Here is a 22,221-nt window from a genome sequence, read left to right as displayed (position 1 = left end):
ACCGGCCGGAGCGACCTCTCAGGACGAGCCTCTTCAAACCACGGACCAGCGTAGCAGTTCGATGCCAGCTCCGCCTCCGCCTATCTCCTCCGCTCAACTCCGCTCCCTGCATCCGCCGCTGGCCGGCTCCGCTTCGCTCGCGAAGTCACCGCCGGCTCCCACCTCGACAGCACAGGCACTGCAGCGGGCCTCTCATAGGCGGCAGAGCGCTCCGTCAGGTTCCGAAGCTCGGAAGTCTCGCGGCTCCCGGCTCACCCACAGGCCGCTCAGCGGGCTCCGACCAAGGCTAATTCGGGCAGGATCTCACCCCCAACGGGGCAAACAAGGCTCAACAACCGGTCCACACCTCCACCGGGGGCTCCAAGGCTCAGTTACCGCGTGATCCGGGGGGGGAATCAGCAGTTACGAGCGGCGCAGGATTTCAGGGGTCCGGGAGCTCTCGGCGAGTGCGACCTCTCAGCCCGCCATCTTGGCCACGCCCCGCAAAATGTTTTTTGTCCACATATGCTACATTAAAAAGAAAATAAAATGGAAAATATACCACCGCATCAATATAGCAGCCATATGTATGTAATAAAAATGTTAAATTTAAAGAAAAAGGTAACCATCTCTTATTTTAGTAGGACAGTATGGGTGCTTCCTAGCATTCAGGTATGTTTAGAAGAAGGTAAGTATATTGCTTTTATCTGCATTAAGTTCCCTAGCTGCTGCATCTGTCCAGTGGCATTTCAAAAGTAGCACAAACACTGAACGCCTATCTGGTAACAGTTGTTTTCCCCCATTTCTAGTTTGTTTTACTCTGCAATTCGAGAATATGGATCGGCAGTAAGCCACACCTACTCACAAAACTTTGTTTACTGTGCCCAATGAGACCTTGTTAATGAAGTTACACTAAAATATATATGTTCTTATTTTAAATGCACATCTCCTCCCACAGTTTGCTAAATGCAATTTTACTTTACAGGCTTTGTTGGAAAAGATTTCCCAACTAGAAGAATTATGCATCAAAAAGGAAAGGTTTGTTCAGTCCAATAAAATGATAATTAAATTCCGTGAAGACCACATAGCCCGCCTGGAAAAAGTTCAACGAGATGCACGAACCTCATTTTTGGATGATGAACAGGATAATTATATAACAGAACTGAAGCAGGAGGTCCGAAATTTAAAAGAACAGGTAAAGAGTTACTCTTACAGGGTTTTCCAGAAAAAATGTACGTTTCCCCAACAAGTGTTGCAAGAATGGATTTATCATTGGACTTTCAATTCAAATAAGGTACTCTTGTGTTCTGGTTCTTTCCTATTCTTAACATGTCATGTGCCACCTAGCGCTTTAGCGTGGGTCGAGGTGGGTGGTAGATAAATGTAGCTATCCAATACGGAATCATACCCCATGGGGATCTTTTATGAGGCATTTTTCTTACCTGCACGTGGGCGTGTCCACGCCAGTGGCTTTCGTTTTCTTGCAAGTTGGTTCCAATCGGAACCTGTAGTATTCACCAAATAAATAATAGCAAAGAATATGTATGGCGTATTTTGGGCCTTTGGGTCTTTTTTTTTGTCTCAGTTGCAGCAGTTGTCCCTCTATCCTCTCAACTCTGAGCTGGGTAACAGTCATTGGATGCCCGCCTGCGCTTTGCTGCTGTAGGTGTGATGTTTGGAACTACCTAGCATGCAATGCAAGGGTACGCTGATCCCAAAAGACATGTTGGACATTATTGCACTATCTGAAACAGTGTTATGACCCTTGGCAAAGCAAACCTCTTGAAAGACATTCTGTTTTTACAGAATATTTGTTGTCCTCCCATCCTCAGTAAAGCATTGTGGAACAGGTCCTAGAAAATAGAGAACCTTTTAGAATGAAATATTGCAAAGCCTTTTCTTTATGAGAGGGGTTGTGAGTTGTTAATATTCTTGGTAGTTAATCTCATTTACCGCTGGTGTTCCAGAACACAGGCTAATATTGAACCTGAGTCGGAAAACTAGTTCCTTCCATTGCTGTCTTACCTTTTCATAGGCAGTGAGTCGAGTAGTCGAGGCTTGTCTCAGGAAATGCTGGAGGGTTTGGGACTCGGGTACTGTATTACGCAGAATATTACTTTGTGAACTCAATGTTCATTTATTTTTTTCCTGTGAAAAAGGATAAATCTCTATTTATGTATATGGAAGTTGGGGCAGGTGAAATAAAAATACACCAACATCTAGAATGTTCTATCAACTTCTTTGATTGGGAAGCAACCACAAACACTGTTCTAGTGCATATCGGATGAGGCACCATGGCAAAAATAACAAGGCTAATCTCTAATTTTAGACTATTAATAACAATCTGTAAGATTAAACTTTGTACAAGAGTCTTTGTTCACAAGCGGCTAGTCAGGGATGTAGATGTGTCTGGTGCAATCCAGGGCTTGTGGAAACAGCAGGACTGGGACTAGCACCTACTTATGATCTATTTGATACCAAGGTTGGGACCCTTATCTCCAAAATGTGCCGGTCAAGGTCAAGATGTTTGATGGGTGCTGGCCCCCAGAGGGCTGAGAGGCTCACCAGTTTGGTGGGTCAAATTAGAATACAAGGATATCTGTTGGATTCAATGATGATTCCAAGTATTAATTTCAAAACAAACATGTTAGAGACCAAATTCCAATTATTTCAGAGTTTGGGTAAAACATCCATTGTGACGAATACCTCATGGCCTTGGGGTGAAGAGGAAAAACCCTGTGTCATTTTCCGTGGCTGGTGGTGGGCATATATATTCGGGCTCTCTTACTATCCTCATTCCTACTCAATGGACCTGGGGTGTTACATTCTTACTACACTCTGACCTGGAATGTTGTCTACAAATTCTTGACCTTCTGGTCATACTGATGCATCTAGGGTCAATTCTCCCAAGCTCGGTTGGAATGGTCCTGTGGATCCTAGGTGTCGTACTCCTGCCAGACTTTAGATGGCCTCTTTTCAGGTTTCTGTCAGGTGTGGCTTTCTCTTTGTCCCTCTGGTCATGAGCCTTCTGCATTTACAGTTAAAACATTTATTGGTGATAAATAAAAATCGTAACAAACAGAAGATCCAAAGATACTACAAACAAAGAATCTGGAACTATAGGCCTTAAATTCATGAAACAGAAATAAAAAAAAATTGTAGTTACCAATAGGTTTGAATAAAAATCCACTTGTTAAAATAACATTGAAATGCATTACAGCACCATCCATTAGTTGTACAGTGCACAGTCATTTCACTCGCTTAGCACATATTTCATGAGCTATATAGTCCACTTGTGAAAATCTGAGCTTTAGCCATTTATCATCAAATTTTCACTGCATATTTTTGCAATATCTTCTGCTAAATACCAACGCAGAAGTTTTCTTTGCGTTTACATCTAGTTTATGTTCAGATAAGGACTCCAATGCCTGCAATTTTGCAGGGCTTTGAAGGCTTACATTTTTTGCTAATTGGCATCTATGATGGCACTTTTACAATTAGGCTCTCTGCTGTTTCCTTGATCCAAGATACCTTATGTCGACCAATTGTCGTAGAAGTAAATGTATAAGAATGTGACTTAAAACTGAAAAGTGTTTTAATCTTTTATTCTTCCCGATATTGAAATGTTTAGTTAAATCAGCCGTGTTGAGATTTTGACACTTTTTCGCTTGCGACCCTGCCACAGGTAGAACACCACCCTAGAGTAGCAAAATATGCAATGGAGAATCACAACCTCCGAGAGGAAAACAAGCGCCTCCGGGCTTTGCAGTCAGTGAGGAGGGCTCAGGAAATTGATCAGCAAACCATGATGGACTTGGAGAGAGCTTTCCTGGAGGCTTCTGCAGCTGAAAGCAGAACTGGAGGTAAATAAATGTGATGTGGCAGATGGATCAAGTGGAAGGGAGAACCTTCGTGGTGGGTATCTTCTGTGGCTACATAATTCAGACCTTGTGCTTTTAGTTGTCTCCTACAACTGACCTTTGTTAATTTGATTTTGAAGACTTCGATTTTCCTTTGTTTCAATTACTTAGGTATGCCAATGCATTCAACCCCAATTCCAACTGAAAGCAATTCGTTGATATCTGTGGAAAGGCTGAAGGCGCGTCTTTCACAAATGCAGAGTGAACTGGCCACTTCAAAACAAGAATATGAAGAATTCAAAGAAGTCACGAAGTAAGAGGAAAGCATAGGTGCATGTAAATTAAAATGCATGTCATAGATGTGTCTTAAAAGCTTCTCAGTTTATTAGAATGCAATCGGGTTCCATTTTATTGCATAGTAATCAGTTCTCATCATATTCAGTGCATGACGCATGTGAAAATCTATGTTTAGAGTTGAAGATTTTTCAAACCCTAAGAATCCAGTCCTAGCAGAAAGAAGCACTGGTCTCTGCAGTTGGCTTTTGTGATAGCAGTTATTAATTACAATTTTAATGTGTATATGCCTATTGTGAGAGGCATGTAATCTGAGTTAAAACTTCATGAGCAGTTGAAGACATCCGCATGTTAGCAGTTTATCATCTGTCGACTCTTACTGCTGCTTCTGATCCAAGTTCGGTATCTTCTCCTTAAAATTCCAATACAGATTCCAGTATTACTTGTACCTCCTTGCCCTGTTTTAACCTGCTTTCTAGAGTTTGTTTGTCCTTTTTCTCTGTCCTTAACCTTGTCCCCAGAAATGTTCTCCCTATCTTTATGGCTATCCTTGTCATTTATATAATTTTGCTTTCATGTTACGCATATATCCCCGATCTACATATGCCTTCATGATAGATAATGCATTCTCTAATTTTTTCATTATCAGTCTGTCTGTTGCATTGGCAGATAATTTCTGAACAAACATGTTTTAAGATTTGTCTGAAGCCCTGTTTTACTTATGCTGTTTGTGTAGTGAATGTATAACAAGGAAACTAGGAACATTAACCCTCCAACATGGGCCGCACGAACACAAAGTGCTTGTATGAGTGGGTCCGACTCCGGCAAAGGTTGAAAATATGCATTGAAAAAGGTCTATTGATTTCTTGTCTTACATTTCCTCAGTGGAAGACCATGAGTCATTGATTTGCATTACTAAGCCTTGCTGCTCAGCAACTTGGTTTGGGGGCTTCAATCATCTAGCTGCGTGTGTTATGCTGACCATTGAATTGAATTTAAATTTTATATAGCGCTCAAATGCCCGGGGGCGTCTAGTGACACCTCTCCTCCCACCTCCCTTTTAATGGTGATCTCTGTCCAATAGTACACTGGGTGGTGGGTCTTCAGTGACTGTCTGAATGAAATACCTGTGTAGTGGAGGGCTTGGCATGCTGAGTAAGGGATGGAACTGAAAGGCATAGGATGGCTAAAGAGTGAAAATGAGAAAGGCAAAGAAAAGAATAGAGGGAAAACATGACATGAAAAAACAAATAGAAGCAAGAGACCGAGAAAAAATGAACAAAAAACATAGTAAAGAAAGTGAATAACGGAGACAAACTCGAGACAAAGAGGAAAAAATTAAAGAGGAGTAAAGATTTGGACAGACTGATAATCAGGAAAATCAAGGGAAATGAATGGAAAAAGTGAAAAAATTGACAGACTTTAATGTGTTATTTTACTGACTGATGAGCCAGTGTAATAGCGGAGATCTTTGCCCTTCATCTCATGGCACTGCCTCCTTCAAAACCAAGAGAATTTTTTTAACTCTGCCATTCTGGTGGTTGGAAGAATATTTCTCTTCCAGGGGATCCTCATCAATAGTCATAAGCATTAGAATATTCCCATCCATGCTCGGGACCCCGGAAACACTATATTATATGTGCCCCATATATATATATATATACATATATATATATATATATATATATATATATATATATATATATATATATATATAATGCAATAGCAGCCGAATACACAATATAGCTGGATTATGCTGTAAGAAATTTCCACCATACATGAACATAAGCATTAGAAAACATGAAAAACAACTTCAAAGATTGTTTTGAAACTGTTTTAATGCTGAAAAAACAGTACAAATTCTCATTATATCCTGAAAGCATAGAAAGCTCCCAGGCTGCATTGCAAACACACAGTCTAAAAAGACTGAAAAGCTAACCTGTAGCTGTGCTACCAAAACACCGTGCCTTTAAGGCACTCATGACCCCCAGTATCCCATCATGCCTCAGGGGTGTCAGTTGTTCTTTCCAGCTCCTTCAGGAAGGCTCCTGGTTACACAGCTCCACTCTTTTTCTGTTTTCTGACAGAAAATTCACTCAGTTTTCAACTTTTTTGACCTTACTTCGACGTTTTTCATCTAGTCAAGTAGGTTTTCTCTTGTTGGTTGGCTTTTTCATCTTGAAATGCCTTCCCTTTTTGACAAATGCCCTTCTTGTGGCAAGAAGAAGGCAAAGACAGACAGCCATGAGGTATGCATTTTGTGCTTACCTGAAGACCATGACCCAAGGACCTGCCCTCACTGTGAATCTCTGTCATCCAGAACTTTAAAAGACAGAGAGGATTCGTGTCTATGGCCTAGCCCATAGGTCTTCAAGAGGGAGGTCCCCAGCCAAGAAGAGCTCCAAGAGGTCCAGAGAACCTTCAAAGGGCGAGTCTTCTCATCATTCAGCTTCAGCGTCGGGCTCGGTGCTGAGAAAGGAGCAACCGGTGGGTCATTCTTCAAAAAAACGGTGCGTATCAGAGTCGACGGCGGGCTCGCCGTCAAGAAGAACAGGTATGTCGTCGTCGAGACATCCAGACCTTCCGCCATCGTCAACTCGCCGACGATCGACATCGAGAGATAAGACCCCTCCGCCGTCGTCAACCGGGCGACGGTCGGCGTCGAGGGGCGTTACACCTCCGCCATCGTCAACTGGGCGACGACCGGCGTCGAGAAGTGTGACTCCTCCACTGACGTCAACCGGGCGATGTTCAGTGTTGAGGGGTAAGTAGCCTCTGCCTTCGTCGTTGTCACAACGTTCGGCGTCGAGGGCTGGCTCACCTCCGTCGTCGCAGGCTAAGCGACCGACGTCGAGAGCCACAAGTCCTCTGCCGTCGACAACCAGGCGTCGATCGGCGTCGAGGAGAAGATCTTCATCGACGTCGCGTAGACGTTCGGCGTCGAGGGCGACCAATATCCCTCCGCTGACGTCATGTTGGCATTCAATGTCAAGAGAGGAAGCTCCGTCGTCGGCCACACAACGCCGATCGACGTCGAGGGACCATCATTCATCACTCCGTTCGCCGTCGAGGTTGTACGATCCACCGACGCCGCAGAGAGAGTCTGTTTCGAAGGAAAGGACTTCGTCGACGGCGGAGCAGCGCCGGTCGAGGTCGAGAGATCATCAGCGCTCGAGGTCGAGGCATGCGCCTTCGGAGCATTCGACGTCGAGGCGCCAAGAGTGGTCCAGATCGAAGTTGAGACGACGTGAGAGAGCTCAGCGCTCTGCTACAAGATCCAGGGAGGGTTCAGTAATACTTGTGACTGAATCAGCCTCCCGCCACTCTTCGAGCTCTTCCAGATGTGCAGTTGTCTCCCAGATGGAATAGGCCTCTGCACAATTGGCGAGACTCAGGAGCCATAAGGCGGCTGCAGGAATATGTCAGCTCAGTGCACAGATCTCCACTGCAAAGACTGGTCGAGGAAGTGAATAGACACAGCCCTCCCAGGCGCAGAGAAAGATCGCTTGTGAGACAAGCAGCATCTCGTTCCCCTGCACGAGAAGAACGTTCAGGGAGGTCTCGCGAGAGGAGACGTACTCGTTCCCCTAGACAGGTGGTACCAGCCAGAAGGTCTTGAGAAAGAAGAGCTCGAACACCAGCTACTTCTTCTACCCGCTCTTCCATGCGGGATTACTCCCCCACCTTGGTGGATAGCCCTATCTCTAGAGTTCCCCGGTGGACGATATCAACACCTACCATGATGTCCTACAGAGGGGTGCACTGAAATTGAACATCGAGATGTCTGTGCCACAGGTCTCCACGACAGTCATCTTTGAGACTCTTCACCAAAAGTCGTGGTCTCGTTCAGTGCTACCTTTGGTCCCGGGGATCATGGATCCTGTAAATGTTTTCCTGGCTCCAGCATCAGTAAAAGCGGTGCCGGCATGCATCCAGAAAAAGTATAAGGCCGCACCCTCTGATCCGATCTTTGTGAAAGCGGACCCTCCCGCCTACTCAGTAGTTGTGGCGGTGGCACGAAAGACTGACTGAGCCTCTCCCTCTTCTTCAACTCCTCCTGACAAGGACAGCAAGTTGAAAGACTCGTGGGGCCGCAAGCTCTGCAGTTTTGCCGCTTCGACGCTGAAGGTTTGCAGCGCGGCTGCGCTGTTAGGCAGGTACGATAGAGCCTTATGGGACTCAATGGAGTGCTTTAAATCGAAATTGCCTAAAGAGGACCAGCAAGACTTCAAGGAGACCCTGACGGAAGGAAGCCTCTGGTGGCTAATCAGATTATTAGCACTGCTGGAGATGGAGCAATTTTGGAGGGACATACCTATGCCCATGGGTTTTGTGCCAGACGTTCAACTTGGCTGCGCCTGACAGGCCTAAAGCCCGATGCGCAGCAACGCATCCTAAACCTCCCGTTTACCGCCACATCTCTCTTTGGCCAACACACGGATGACGAAATGAGTTGGATGAAGGCCGAGCTAGACACCGTCAAGGCAGTCGACCTAGAAAAACAGAAAGAGTTCAAACACCGTTTCAAGTCCAACAAAGGCAGAGGGGCTCAACAGAGGGTTGAAACCCCTCAGTAGTCCCATAACAAATCCCAGGGCAAGACCCAGTTTCGGGGTGGTAAAGCCAACCGAGGTAGAGGAGGTCACCAGCAATCCTCTACTTCGACGAGAGGAGGAACACAATGAGCACTGGCTTCCTCTAGCGCCGTTGTCCATTCCAGTGGGAGGAAGTGTTTCAAATCATCTGGCAGAGTGGAACAGCATCACGAACGATCAGTGGGTGCTGAATATATTGCGCAATGGATATGGTCTTCGTTTCCGTGCGCCTCAACAGGACATTCACCCAAAGAAATCTCATCCACACCAACTAGATCTTCTCCAAAAAGAGTTTGAGGCTCTTCTCCAAAAACGAGCTATAGAAGAGGTGCCTCCCTTCCAAATGGGAAAAGGAGTCTACTCCAGATACTTTCTTGTCCCCAAAAAGGATCAGGAAAACAAGTTCCGGCCTATCCTGGATCTTCGTGTTCTGAACAAGAACATAGTCAAGGAGAAGTTCCGCATGCTTGCTCTTCACCAAATATGTCCACATCTGCAAGTAGGAGATTGGATGTGTTCGATGGACTTGCAAGATGCCTACTTCCACATTCCAATTGCCATGCAACATCGGAAGTTCTTAAGGTTTCTGGTGGGCAACAAGCACTATCAGTACAGGGTCCTGCCTTTCGGGCTAAGGTCAGCGCCGAGAGTCTTCACCAAATGCATGGCAGTGGTGGCAGCCTTCCTGCACAAAAAAGGACTTTTCGTCTATCCCTACCTAGACGACTGGCTCATAAAAGTCCCATCTCCTCGACAGGTAGAGAATGACTTCCACCTTTGCCTGCTACAATTGCACAGACTCGGCCTCCACGTCAACATGGAGAAGTCCGTACAACTACCAACCCAATCCATACACTACCTGGGCTCCGTTCTGGATACAGAATTGGGAAAAGCGTATCCTTCGGAGGAGAAACTATTTTCTATGCAGCAGAAGCGCAGAGTTCTGCTACAGTGCCAGAATCCAACAGCGCGTCAAGTAGCGTCTCTGCTGGGTTCCATGGCGTCCTGCATCTTTCTGATTCCTCACGCCAGTCTGAGGATGCGACCTTTACAGCAGGCTCTGGAGGATCAATGGGATCAGTCGACAGGACTCTGGGAAGACCGGATCTTTCTTTTCTAGGTGACGAAGACCTCCATTAAATGATGGACTCACCCTCGCAACCTTCTGTTGGGAGTGCCTTTTCACCAACCTCTCCCGGCACAGTCTATAGTCACAGACTCGTCTCTCCAAGGCTGGGGAGCGCACATGGGGTGTCTGCAGATTCAAGGAAGGTGGTCAACAAAAGAACAGACCTATCATATCAACATGCTGGAGCTTCGAGCAGTCCATCTGGCTCTGAAGTCCTTCCTTCTTGCTCTCGAATCAGTCAGTTCTGATCCAAACGGACAACACGACAACCATGTTCTACCTGAACAAGCAGGGCGGAACTCGGTCGCGTCCTCTCTCTCTGGAGGCACAAGTCATCTGGCACTGGCTGCTCGCCAGGAACCTCTCGGTAGTAGCCGTGCATCTCCTAGGAGAGCTAAATATCAAGGCCGACACACTCAGCAGGCACTTCGAAGATCAGCCATACTGGGTGCTGCACGACGAAGTGGTGGCAGACCTCTTCCATCGCTGGGGTCGTCCAGAAATAGATCTGTTCGCTGACGACGAAAACTCAAAATGCCACGCCTTCGCGTCCAGATTCCACCGTCCAGGGACAGGGGGGAATGCCCTTTTGATGGACTGGTCAGGGACATTTGCTTGCGCATTTCCTCCTCTGCCCCGGATTCCGAAGGTGGTGTCCAAACTCATCAGATCCAGCATGACCATGATCCTGGTAGCCCCAGACTGGCCTCGGCAGTGGTGTTACCCGGACCTTCTACAGCTGTCGGTGCTTCCACCCAGGAGACTGCCCTGCAGGCCGGACCTGCTGACTAAGATGGGAGGGAGGATTCTGCATCCCAACCTTCCCTCACTGCACTTAACAGCATGGCTCCTGAGGTCTACAATACGGACATTTAAATTTACCACCTGATTGTATGCACATTTTAAAGGAAGCAAAACAACCCTCCACAAGAACTTCTTATGCGTTTAAGTGGAAGAGGTTTTTTCTTTGGTGCAGAGAACGTCATTTTGATCCCTCATCAGCACAGGAACAGGTTATTCTGCCTTACCTGCTGTCTTAAATTTACCTCTATCAGGGTGCACCTCTCAGCCATCCTTCTTCCAGATGGGGGTGGTCAAGGACTTCTTACAGGGATTGAAGAAAGTATACCCCCTGTTAGAAATCCTTCTCCTCCGTGGGAATGAAACCTAGTATTGTCTAAGTTGATGTGCCCCCCCTTTGAACCCACCCCAGAGCTTCTTTGCAACACCTATCATGGAAGGCCGCTTTTCTAGTTGCAATTACATCAGCGCGCAGAGTAAGTGAGATACAAGCGCTGTGTACAAAAGAACCCTACACTGTTTTCCATCACAACAGAGTAGTCTTAAGGGCACATTCCTCGTTTTTACCCAAGGTTGTTTCTGATTTTCATTTAAATCAGTCCATTTCTCTTCCTTCTTTTTTTCCAAATCCTACGACCCCGGCTGAGCGGTCTCTGCACTCTTTAGATCTCAAAAGAGTCCTTAAAATGTATTTGGAACAGACCAAAGAGAGTAGGAAGACGGACCAATTGTTTATCAACTATGGTCCACTGAGAACGGGCTTTCCAGCTGCCAAGAGATCCATCGCCAGATGGATAGTCTCCTGTATCAAATTGGCGTATCAGCTTGCTGGCAAGCCCTTACTTTTGTTACCTAAAGCACACTCTACTAAGGGGAAAGCGGCAACAGTAGCTTTCCTGCATGATGTCCCTATGTCCGAGATTTGCAAGGCTGCAACCTGGAGATCAGTTCATACCTTTACAAGGCATTACTGTCTAGAATCTGATTCCAGGGCTGATACTCAAGTAGGACAAGCCTCTTTGAGGAATCTATTTGGGTAGCCTGTGGCCTGTACGAGCTTAGTTGTTGCTAGGCTTAGTATGGTTATTACTGTGTTGTTACTCCTTTGCCCGCAGGGAGATGAGGTGAGGCTCACTATTCTATTCTAATGCTTATGACTATTGATGAGGATCCCCTGGAAGAGAAGGATTAGTTACTTACCTGTAATCCTAGTTCTCTTCCAGGGGTATCCTCATCAAAGTCATAAGCAACCCTCCCGCCTCCCCGGGCAAAGGATCTTTCTTAACTTGGAGATATTGTTAACCTATTTGTTTCCATGGTTTTTCAGTCTCCGAAAAGAACAACTGACCCAACTGTCACCCCTGAGGCATGATGGGATACTGGGGGTCATGAGTGCCTTAAAGGCATGGTGTCAGTTTTTGGTAGCATGCAGCTACAGGTTAGCTTTTCAGTCTTTTTAGACTGTGTGTTTGCAATGCAGCCTGGGAGCTTTCTATGCTTTCAGGATATAATGAGATTTTTCTACAGTTTTGTCAGCATTAAAACCGTTGGAAAACAATCTTTGGAGTTGTTTTTTCATGTTTTCTAATGCTTATGTTCATGTATGGTGGAAATTCCTTACAGCATAATCCAGCTCTATTGTGTATTTAGCTGCTATTGCTTGTTTTTGGTTCTCGGCTAGCAACGCGCGAATCACGTTCTCGCCAGAGAACTATTGTCAGCGTTTCAGGCAAAAATCTCCGGAAAAACGAGACAAGAGCTGTGCACGCGCGCAGCATTGTGAATGGGAGAGCTGGCCATGCGCCGATTTGCTCTCGCGCACGCTCACGGCGCCAGCATTTCCTGGTAAGTTTTGTTTTTTGCTTTTTCTACTTCCTTGTTCCCGAGCAGTCATTCGTTCCCTGGCATGCCGTTTTCAGTCATCCGTGGCACCCACCGCTCTCCTCAGTAAAATGCACATGGTATGGGGAGAGGAGAAGGAACGAATCCAATTAGTCCTAACGCAGTTAATGCTGTTGAGGGAATTCTGAGGCAAGTAATGAGCCGAGGTGGGAGGCTGAAGGGCTATTGACGCAGGACGAACGATGTGCTGATCATCAGAGTGTAGTTTGCTGATCTGGTGATAACGGTCTATTGGTAAAGTTGAGGCGTTTTGCGATGCTGACGCGTTTTTAGGAGCTGTGGGTACACAAGTGATTGGTGGTCACAATTTCCCAGATGGTGGTGGGGATCAGGGGGCGGGGGCGGTGATGTGCGTTTAGGTTGTTTTTCCATGAATTACTGTTTAATAAAACAACGTACTTTTGTAAAAATGAATGAAGAGACTTTTATTCTAACAACTCAGTCCTACTTGACAGCCTGCCATATTTTTTTAAAGTTCATACCTTCCTAATCACTTTCTAAATAAAATACATAGGGCATCTCTGGCAAAACCAAATGCTTGTGACTCTTTCCAACTCTAGTGGTGTCTAAATGTTTCTTAGGGCACAAGCTCCAGGCTGTGCTGGTAACAGAGCGAGATTGGCATTGCAAAGTTACGAGTTACTAAACTGGAGGAGAACAGAGTCACTGAGTGTTTCAGTAGCTGCAGGGTAGTCAGAACACTGGACGGCCAGCTGAGCTCTGGAGGCTTCGTTAAGAGTTACTTCTGGGCCTCACAGGGACATGTAGTGAAAGATCAAGGATTGTTTTTGCTTTATGCGCATTAGCCTGTCTAAAACATTTGATATAGTTAAGGGGTTAATAGAACTGGGCATAAAAAAAGCGAGGAAATGGGTATCCATTTCTTCCGAGTCCTCAGCAAATGATGTAGCACTGCACCTCTGGACTGTTCAAATTGGGATAATGAGACGATGGCCAGAAAAATCAAAACCTTTTTTTTTTAAAACATTTTTTTATTGAAGATTGTACACAATATTCAGGCCTCTGTACCCCAGAGGTAGCTGCAGGACATTAAGGCTTCAGAAAATAGAGCACAATCCAATTTTCTACTTAAAGAATCATTCAACAAATACAGAAGTAAGGGTAAACATTGAACTGCCCAAACTCCCCCCTCCTCCAGCCCCGACCCCCCCTCCCCCCTCGCCCCCCATCGCACGGTCATCATTCTTGTCATTTTTGACATCAAGTCTTCAAGGTTGCCGTTGTTTGACTTTTCATTCTTGTCTTTGGAATCAAATTGAAATTATCATAAATTATGCTAACATCTTCCTTGGTAGCCGGCTTAACTTCCGTGTTGCCCGTACCACCTCTTTGCACCAGATGTTTGTCTAATTCTTCCAGGTGCAGTCTACCTCCGCCCCTTCCATAAAAAGCTGAAATGTCATATTGTGGGTTCTCATAAGTTCTGTGGGCTAGAAGGAAACAGCGGTTGCTAATTGCGTACGGTTGCATAGTCCAGATTTCACCATGGACTTTATATTTGCTTCAGTCTAGTGGCAATAAAGCTAGTTCAACAGCCGTCAGAAACCATTGTGTGACATCTAGGTGGTTGTCCTCAGAGTAGCTTACTCATGAACTGTTAAAACCAGGGGTGTGGGATTTTATGAAATACCTGCTTGTGCAAGAGACGGAATGTTCAGAAATCTGCTTTTCTGTAAACAAAAAAAGTCCACTTATCCCTTTTGTTATGACTTCCATATGTCTCAACTACATAACTGATGTGTAGTTGAGACTTATGGCAGTGTTCTCATCTATGAGCCCCGATAGCCTTTCTGATTATGCGTGAGGTAACTTTTTTGTACATTTTATGAATGGATAGCAATTCAGTTATTTAGACACCTTTCAGACAGTTTACATATAAGGGCTGGAAGCAGGGTTGGAACGTCCTGTGGGTCTGTGCACATCCACAAAATAGCATGTTCAATAGTATTCACCATTTTCTCTCCAGTCTGTTTGCGCCCTGAAAGGGGGTTGGCGCTACCTCACTCTCTCTCTGCTAATGCAATAGGTCTAATGCAATATATATGCAAACACTTAAGCTATTGACAATAGAAATGACAATAACATTTACTTAGGGAAAAAAAAAAAGCAATGCCAATAGCTCTACCGATAATATTGCCGAGAACATTGCATTGTAAATGCTTGTTATATATATGAGTATATATATGTGGGGCACATATAATATAGTGTTTCCGGGGTCCCGCGCATGGGCGGGAATATTCTAATGCTTATGACTTTGAGGATACCCCTGGAAGAGTACTAGGATTACAGGTAAGTAACTAATCCTTCTACACTAGAGTCCCTTTATTGTATGCATCCAACTCCCGTCCCAATAGATTGCTGTCTTTGTCTCACCCTTATATTCAAGAAGTTGAAAGATTTTGAACATTTTCATTATGAAATACTCCTTCACAGGTGCCTTGTTTACGGTTTCCCAAAAGGCACACAAAAGTGAATGCTATAACCTTTTGGTGAATGGAATAAATGATGAGTTACACCACCACAAGTTCTTACATGCAGGAAAATTTGCCTTTCATGTCTTAAAATAAAGTGCTCTCTCATATGAAGGAAAGAACACTCACAATATTGCTGCCAGGAATTTCTCCTCTTCGTAAACAATACTCTTTTTTTTTTTTTTTTTTTTTGTAAGAACTCCTGATTAACCGTGCATCAACTGCATTTCCTTCTTTGACGTGGATGTGATCAGTAGCACATTGATGAACCTTCACTTGTCAGTGGCAAGTTCTCCAACTCACTCACTTTCTCGTTCAAACAACTGTGAAACGGTTAATAACTTACATTTAATTTAAACCTGTTAGTCTCCAAGTACTACAACATCACCGACAGTGACACAGTTATCCCCTCCCTTGTGTTGCCAATTCGTGTACCATTCACTTTAATATTGACTTCACAGGTATTGCTGATTAAGATTAAAACTGAGTAAAAGCATCTTGCATGACAATGAGGGAGATTTTCTCTTGAAATATTTTTAATGTGTTTTAAACTTTCAATAGACTCCCTATACAAATATTACATGGACAATCCTTCCTTTGCAGTCATGCAAAAGTTTCTGTAAAAATATGTCCGGTCGCCACACAAGTCTGTTGTTCCACTCCCCTTACACAGTCTCAAATGTATTAGGACTGCCCTGAATTTTATAGATGGCTTTCTGTCTCTATAGTCACATTTCTAGACCACATTCTAAGTCTGCATTGGTGTACATTCCAGATATTTACTGTCTTGCTACAACAAGTGCCAAAAACAACCTATGGTACCTGATTATTTCTAGATCTTCCAATATGCCCAACACTGCCAATCTGGGCAGCAAGTCCATAGGGGTATATCCTACTTCACACAGGATCCTCGTCAATACTCCACAAAAATTCTGGATCTTTGAGCTTTGCCATATTGTGTCAAAAGGTATACACGCAGACTGAGGTGGTGATGTATCCAAAGGACTGAAGCTGTGTTCTGGAGTAGTAGCCAGTGCAGTTTTCATTTGGATGAATCTAAAACCTGCCCTAATGACAATGTTCCTAGACTATGCTATAGCCTCTTGCCAATCAAACTCATCCAAGCAGCCCACATGGCCTTTAAGTTATTGAGTGTGCAGGGCAGTTTGCAAATTTCTTATATATTACAGCCAGTCTTATTCCTTAGCTCTTTTGGTAGCAGTCTGTCGTCTAGTAAGGAACTATCTGGAAACTCTTTTCCAAATTAATGCATTTGCCTGCTGCTTGAGACAATTGTAGGTCTCTAAAGAATTGCCTGAGAGATAATTAAGTCTTGGTTGGATTTCATAAAGGACCATACTGCCTTCCTTTCCCAAATATTCTAGGTTTAATATGCCTAGCCGGTCCCAGGCTTCTCATACTGAAAGTATATGGAGGACCTATTGATACATGCCTATATAGCAGTGATAGTCACACTTACAACAGCCAGTGTTACTGGAATTTTGCCTACACCACGGGATGAGCACAATTTAGATTTTTCACAGCCTGCTGGGCAGAAAATCTGGATTTTATTAAAGACACGGAGGCTAAGATTATGCAATCTCCTTTATTGCGTAGCTCACAGCAGCAACAATGAAAGGTTCTAGAACTATAATAAACATTCCAGATAGGTATATAGTCCATGTGCACGCAGTGGTCTTCCTTCTTTGTGCAGCGAACAAGATAACTTTTCCAAATAACTTTAAGAACAATTAAGGAATAATAACAATTTAGAGAACTTGAAGCCGTAGAACTTGAAGCCAACACAGCAAGCTTCTGGAGAAATTAATCTGCAAAATAGAAACAACAAAAGGATAAGAAAAAACAGATCCCAGGGTGGGAGCAAAGAGGTGGGATAATCTTAGCCTCTGTGTCTTTAATAAAATCCAGATTTTCTGCCCAGCAGGCTGTGAAAAATCTAAATTTTATGGCATGACACGGAGGCCAATATTATGCAAGTTCAAAGTGTGTTCAAAACATTATCAATGACATTTGAAACGGGCTTAAAGTAACATATTTTGAAAATACATTCATTCGACCAATCTGCAGCCCTAAGAATATCTTGGAGGTCACCACCCAAAATAAAAGCTTTTGAAGCTGAAGCTCCTCTAAGAGTGAGCGCCAAAAATAGAAACGTCAATTCCGGCTTCTTTCATGACGTCTTTAACCCATCTAGCCAAAGTGGGAGAGGTAACCGCCTTATGAGGGTACCTGTGGGAAATGATTAATTGATCTACAGAACCCCTCAGTCCTGAAGTTCTCTTCTCATATTCCAACAAGCACTGCACCACACACAAGATCTCATTCTGAGGGAAAAAGGGATAGAAAACAGAAGTTGACATAGTTTTAGTTCGTCTTTTAATGAAAAAGCAAACTCCCTCGGGTTGAAAAGCCCTACTATAGATGTCTAGGGCCCTAACATCTGAAGTACGTCTGAAGGAGATAAGCCATAATAAAACAGTTAATTTATAAGACAATTTCTTTAAAGAGAGAGAAGAGTTCTCGCCCCAAGAAGTAATTAATCTGAGGACATCTCTCACTTCCCAGGGAGCAGAGTATTTTGGTAGAGGAGGATTCAGAACGCGCATACTCCTCATAAGTTTTTTGGTCCGAAGATTCTGGCCCACCGAGGAACCATCTAGTAAACAGTGACCTTCAGCAATTGCTGATCTATATACATTGACTGTCCGATAAGCCAGTCCCGAGGCGAAGATTTCTGTCAAAAAGTTAAGAACTTGAACTATATCAGCTGAAATGAGATCGTAACCCCGTCGAAGGCACCAGCAAACCCATATACGCCAAGCCAATCTATAGGCTTTTCTGGTACCAGGGGCCCATGATTCTGACATGAGCTTGAAAGCGCCTTCCGAAAGTCCTGGGATTTGCCACTGTCTCCTGAAATCTTCCAGGCCAACAGACTCAGGATGCCCTGAAGAACAAGTGGGTGGTACTCTCCGTGGGGTCCTGTTAGTATTTCTTCGAAAGCGGGAATGAGGATTGGAAAATCCACACTCTTTTCCAGCAGAATGGGGAACCACACTTGAGATCTCCAAAGGGGAGTTATTACTACAAGGGAATCTGTATTCCGCCGGACTTGATCGAGGAGGCGAGGGAGCATGGCAAAAGGTGGGAATGCATAGGGTCTCAGACCAAGCCAGTTCTGAAAAAAGGCGTCTATTCCCAAGGCCACAGGGTCCGGCCTCCAGCTGAAAAATTTGGGCAGCTGAGTATTGAGACAGTCCGCAAAAAGGTCTATTCCAAAGGGACCCCAGCGAGTTTGGATCGCAAGAAAAATGTTCCTGTCTAGTCTCCAGTTGCCTGAATCTACATAGTTCCTGGAGAACCAGTCTGCTACCCCATTGTTCAACCCTGGAATATGTTCGGCAACGACCGAAATGCCCTTGCTGAGGCAGTAGGCCCAAAAGTTCTTGGCTAGGTTCTAGAGGCCCTTGGAATGAGGGCCGCCCATTTTGTTCACGTTTCTCACAGCGGATACGTTGTCCATGTGAAGCATGACCGAGCATCTCATCAGATCTTTGGTAAAGCTCTGGATAGCAAAGGATCCCGCCAGTAGTTCCAGGCAGTTGATATGCAGATCCTGCTCCTGTGGGGTGCATAGTTCCCCGGTTGAGGAGTCGCCGCACGTCGCGCCCCAACCCTCCAGGCTCGCATCCGAGTGGATGAATAGGTCTGGTTCTTCTCCGAAGATCGCTCTGCCGTTCCAGGCTTCTGCATTCTTCAACCACCAAATTATTTCCTTTCTGAAGTCCGTGTCCAGGCAAACCATTTGAGAATAAGATGGATTTATTCTGAGGGCTTTGGCCTTGAGCCTCTGAAGCGCCCGATAGTGTAGGGGACCCGGATAAATCGCCTGAATAGTTGAGGACAGTAGACCCAGAATCCTTGCCAAGGTCTTTAGAGGAAAGGAGCAAATCTTTAGCGCTTTCCTTAACTCTTTCCTGAGTTTCCTGACTTTGTCCTCTGGAAGTTTCAATTCCGCTTGGAGTGTATCCACTGAGAAGCCCAAGAATTGAGTGACTTGGGTTGGAGACGTAGAGGATTTCATTGTGTTTATCACAAAGCCTAGGTGTTCCAAAAGATTTATTGCGAGGGTAGTGTGTTGAGAAGCTACCTCTCTGGATTCGGCCATTATCAAGATGTCGTCGAGATAAATAATTAGTCTGACCCCTTTGTTCCTTAGCCATCCTGCTATCGGACGAAGAACGATTTCTGGTGAGGGGGCCTGATCGGGATTGTCAGATACGCGTCTTTGAGGTCCAGGCGAGTAAGCCAGTCGCCCTTTCTCAATACATCTCTGCGAAGGTGAATTCCCTCCATTTTGAAGTGGCGGTAGGTCACCCACTGGTTTAGCTCTTTGAGATTTATGACGGGTCTCATTTTTTTGTCTTTCTTCTCTACCAGAAAGACTTTGCTGACAAAGCCAATCTCTTCTCCATCCCGAATTGCACCCTTTAAAAAAAGGTCTTTGACTTCTTGGGATACTAAAGCGGAGTCTTCCTGTGAGAAACATATTTCTTGGGGAAGTCTTCTTTGGACAGGAAAGTCGATAAACTCTATTTTGTATCCCCTCTCGGTGTCTAGCACCCAAGGGTCCTGACTCACCATAGTCCAGTTCCCAGAGAAAAGGGCTAGTCTCCCGCCCACCTTTATAGGGGTATCTGAAAGGTCTTTGGGGGTTCTTACCGGTAGAGAAGCTTCTTGTTTTCCTTTCACCTCTGAAGCCTCTTCCTCTGAATCTTTGTCTCTGGGGAAAAAAGGATGACTGGTTCCCATATCCGGACTGAAAGGATCTTCCACCATGTCCTCCAAACGGTCTTGATGAAGAATTTCCACGGCCGGGGAATTGACCCCGCATTCTCCCGGCCCATGAAAAAACTCTGTTATTGAAAACTCTTTTGATGTCTTTTTGGGACTTCTGGATGAAGTTAAAAACTAGAAAAGAACAATAGAGGAGTATCACCCGATGAGAGAGATGAAGGCTTTTCCAGATGAGGAACACTGTTCCTTTGTTAGTAAACCCCTCACTCACCACCTAGTGGTGACTTGCTTCATCATCGGGGCCCACCCAAGTGGCCTAGCGTCACTTGGGTGTGCTTCAACACCTGAGTTGCAGTGGAGCAGGTAGTGAAGTGTGGGTTGTGAACAAAAAAAGTGTGAGTGTTAAAATTGTCCTGGTTAATGCTTTGTAAGGATTTTAATAAAAAAGTAACTGGACAATAATTAAAAAGGTCGGTGAGATACTCGTAGGGAAGTTACGGCCTACGTATCTCGGCTATGTGTTGGTCAACATGTTTCTACCATAAGGGGCGATCCCCGGTATTCTTCAGGACCAAAACAAGGAAGTGGGAGGTGTGGGTCCCCTAAAAGACGCACCCTGACCTAAATCCTTGGTCATCCAGAAGGAAAAAATGTTCCTCTGGGCAGACACTCCTAGAATGTAGGGTGCCAATAAAAACCTAGGGAAAGAAAAAAAGCAAAGGAAACGGTTACTTTCCTGTAACGTAGTGCAGAAATTAGGTGCAAGATATGTGCAGTTAAGCTTGCTTTCCACAGTGGTGAATGGAAACAGTGCCTTCATGAGTAGAGAACGTGCCTACCAGTGAGGTGGGAGCGTGCTCATATCGTGAGAGAAGACGCATCAGCATGGTATATCTAAGGTCAGATTTGCAGTGGCGTTCTCAGTGCGTGCATGGAATAGAGCATGCTATGACTTAAAATTGGGTGCACTAGACTTGAGTGCTCATATCTTTATCGGCGTGGATAATATTGTGCCAAATGGTTGCCTTACATAGTTTGTAGGCTGAGGAATATCCTAATCAGGATAAGTGGTGTACAAAATAAGACAGACCAGACTCACACACACATAAAACACGGAGCTTGTCACGAAACGTGGCATGTCAGGAAAGGGGCTTACTGGAGTAATACTCTAGTTGGACTTCATCGAGCAGGGGGTAGGTGCTTCACTCATAGCAACGTATTCTGTTTGGAAAAGGCATACATCGCTATAATGATTATATAGGAAGCTCGCCTGCGTGCTCGTTCGGATGATCAAACCAAAAGTGAATCCTGTTTGGGGAGGGAAAAACTACTTACAGTTGGTGGTGAAGTAAGGCGGCTCACCTACGTCTACCATCAGCCGCTCGGTTACAATGAACGGGCGAGGGCGGTGTACGTATAGCCGTTCGCATACTTCCGGGAAGGATCACGTGGCCGCTACGGCGGCCCGTGAGTGAAGAATGGTTGGCATGGAGATCCAGGAATGCTGTGCTTGCGCATTCAGAATGGGCTATAGTAAGGGAGCGGAGGAAAGGTTGGAATGGAAGTTAATGAATGCTGCGCTTGTGAGTTCAGAATGGGCTCTAGCAAGGGAGCATCGTCATAGAGAACAAATGATTCTACATTTGTGTGCAAAAAATGGGAATGGGTTGCCAATGTGTTAGATGGAACCACTACACGACGGGGGACATACCCATATGCTGGTCTGATGGGTATGGGGGATGTAGGAAGGCGGGGGCAGCACATTATAGATGGATATCTGGGATGCATACGGAGTTACATGCATCTCGTTTGTATGTGCGATGGGACTGACTGGGGGTGGTGGGTAGTAGCAGTGACTGGAGTTACTTAAATACAGAGTTCCACGGGATATTGTCATTAAGACCCCGTTTGTGTGAGGAAAGTCTGTATATCCATCTCTGTTCTTTTTCAAATAGTCGTGCCTGGATATTAGGGCCTGCTTGCAACTGTTCAATGACTGTCCACCTCATGTCATTGGTGGTATGATGGGCAGTAAGGAAGTGATCCGTGAGTTTGGTCATGTTCTTTTTGCATCTTATAGTGCTCCTGTGTTCGCAAATACGTTGTTTTATTTTGCGTGTCGTCATGCCCACGTAGGGTTTTCCACAGGTGCAGGTGATAAGATAGATGACGTTATTGCTGTTGCAATTGGTTTGCGATCTCTGCTCCCATGTTTTTCCAGGTTCCAAGGCTATTGTCTTCGTGTTTTCTGTCAGATGACAAACACTGCAGTCCCCATAACGAGAGTGTCCAGTTATTGGTGGGAGACCCCATATCTGAGTTAATGTTGGGTCATTGGAGTTAGTTTTTTT

At 45.0% G+C, this 22,221-nt stretch overlaps 1 protein-coding gene across 1 annotated transcript in view; it reads left to right on the top strand.

The window, feature by feature from the left end:
• KIF15 (kinesin family member 15) overlaps nt 1-22,221 on the top strand; it is a 927,627-nt gene that overhangs the window by 251,290 nt on the left and 654,116 nt on the right. Inside the window, exons 13-15 of the mRNA XM_086941724.1 lie at nt 965-1,174; nt 3,665-3,842; nt 4,011-4,152. Coding sequence (XP_086797850.1) covers nt 965-1,174; nt 3,665-3,842; nt 4,011-4,152 — 530 coding nt within the window. The remainder of the gene's footprint in view (nt 1-964; nt 1,175-3,664; nt 3,843-4,010; nt 4,153-22,221) is intronic.

Source organism: Lissotriton vulgaris, chromosome 10, assembly GCF_964263255.1.
Source record: "Lissotriton vulgaris chromosome 10, aLisVul1.2, whole genome shotgun sequence".
NCBI lineage: Eukaryota > Metazoa > Chordata > Amphibia > Caudata > Salamandridae > Lissotriton > Lissotriton vulgaris.
This window is presented reverse-complemented; position numbering and strand designations above follow the sequence as displayed.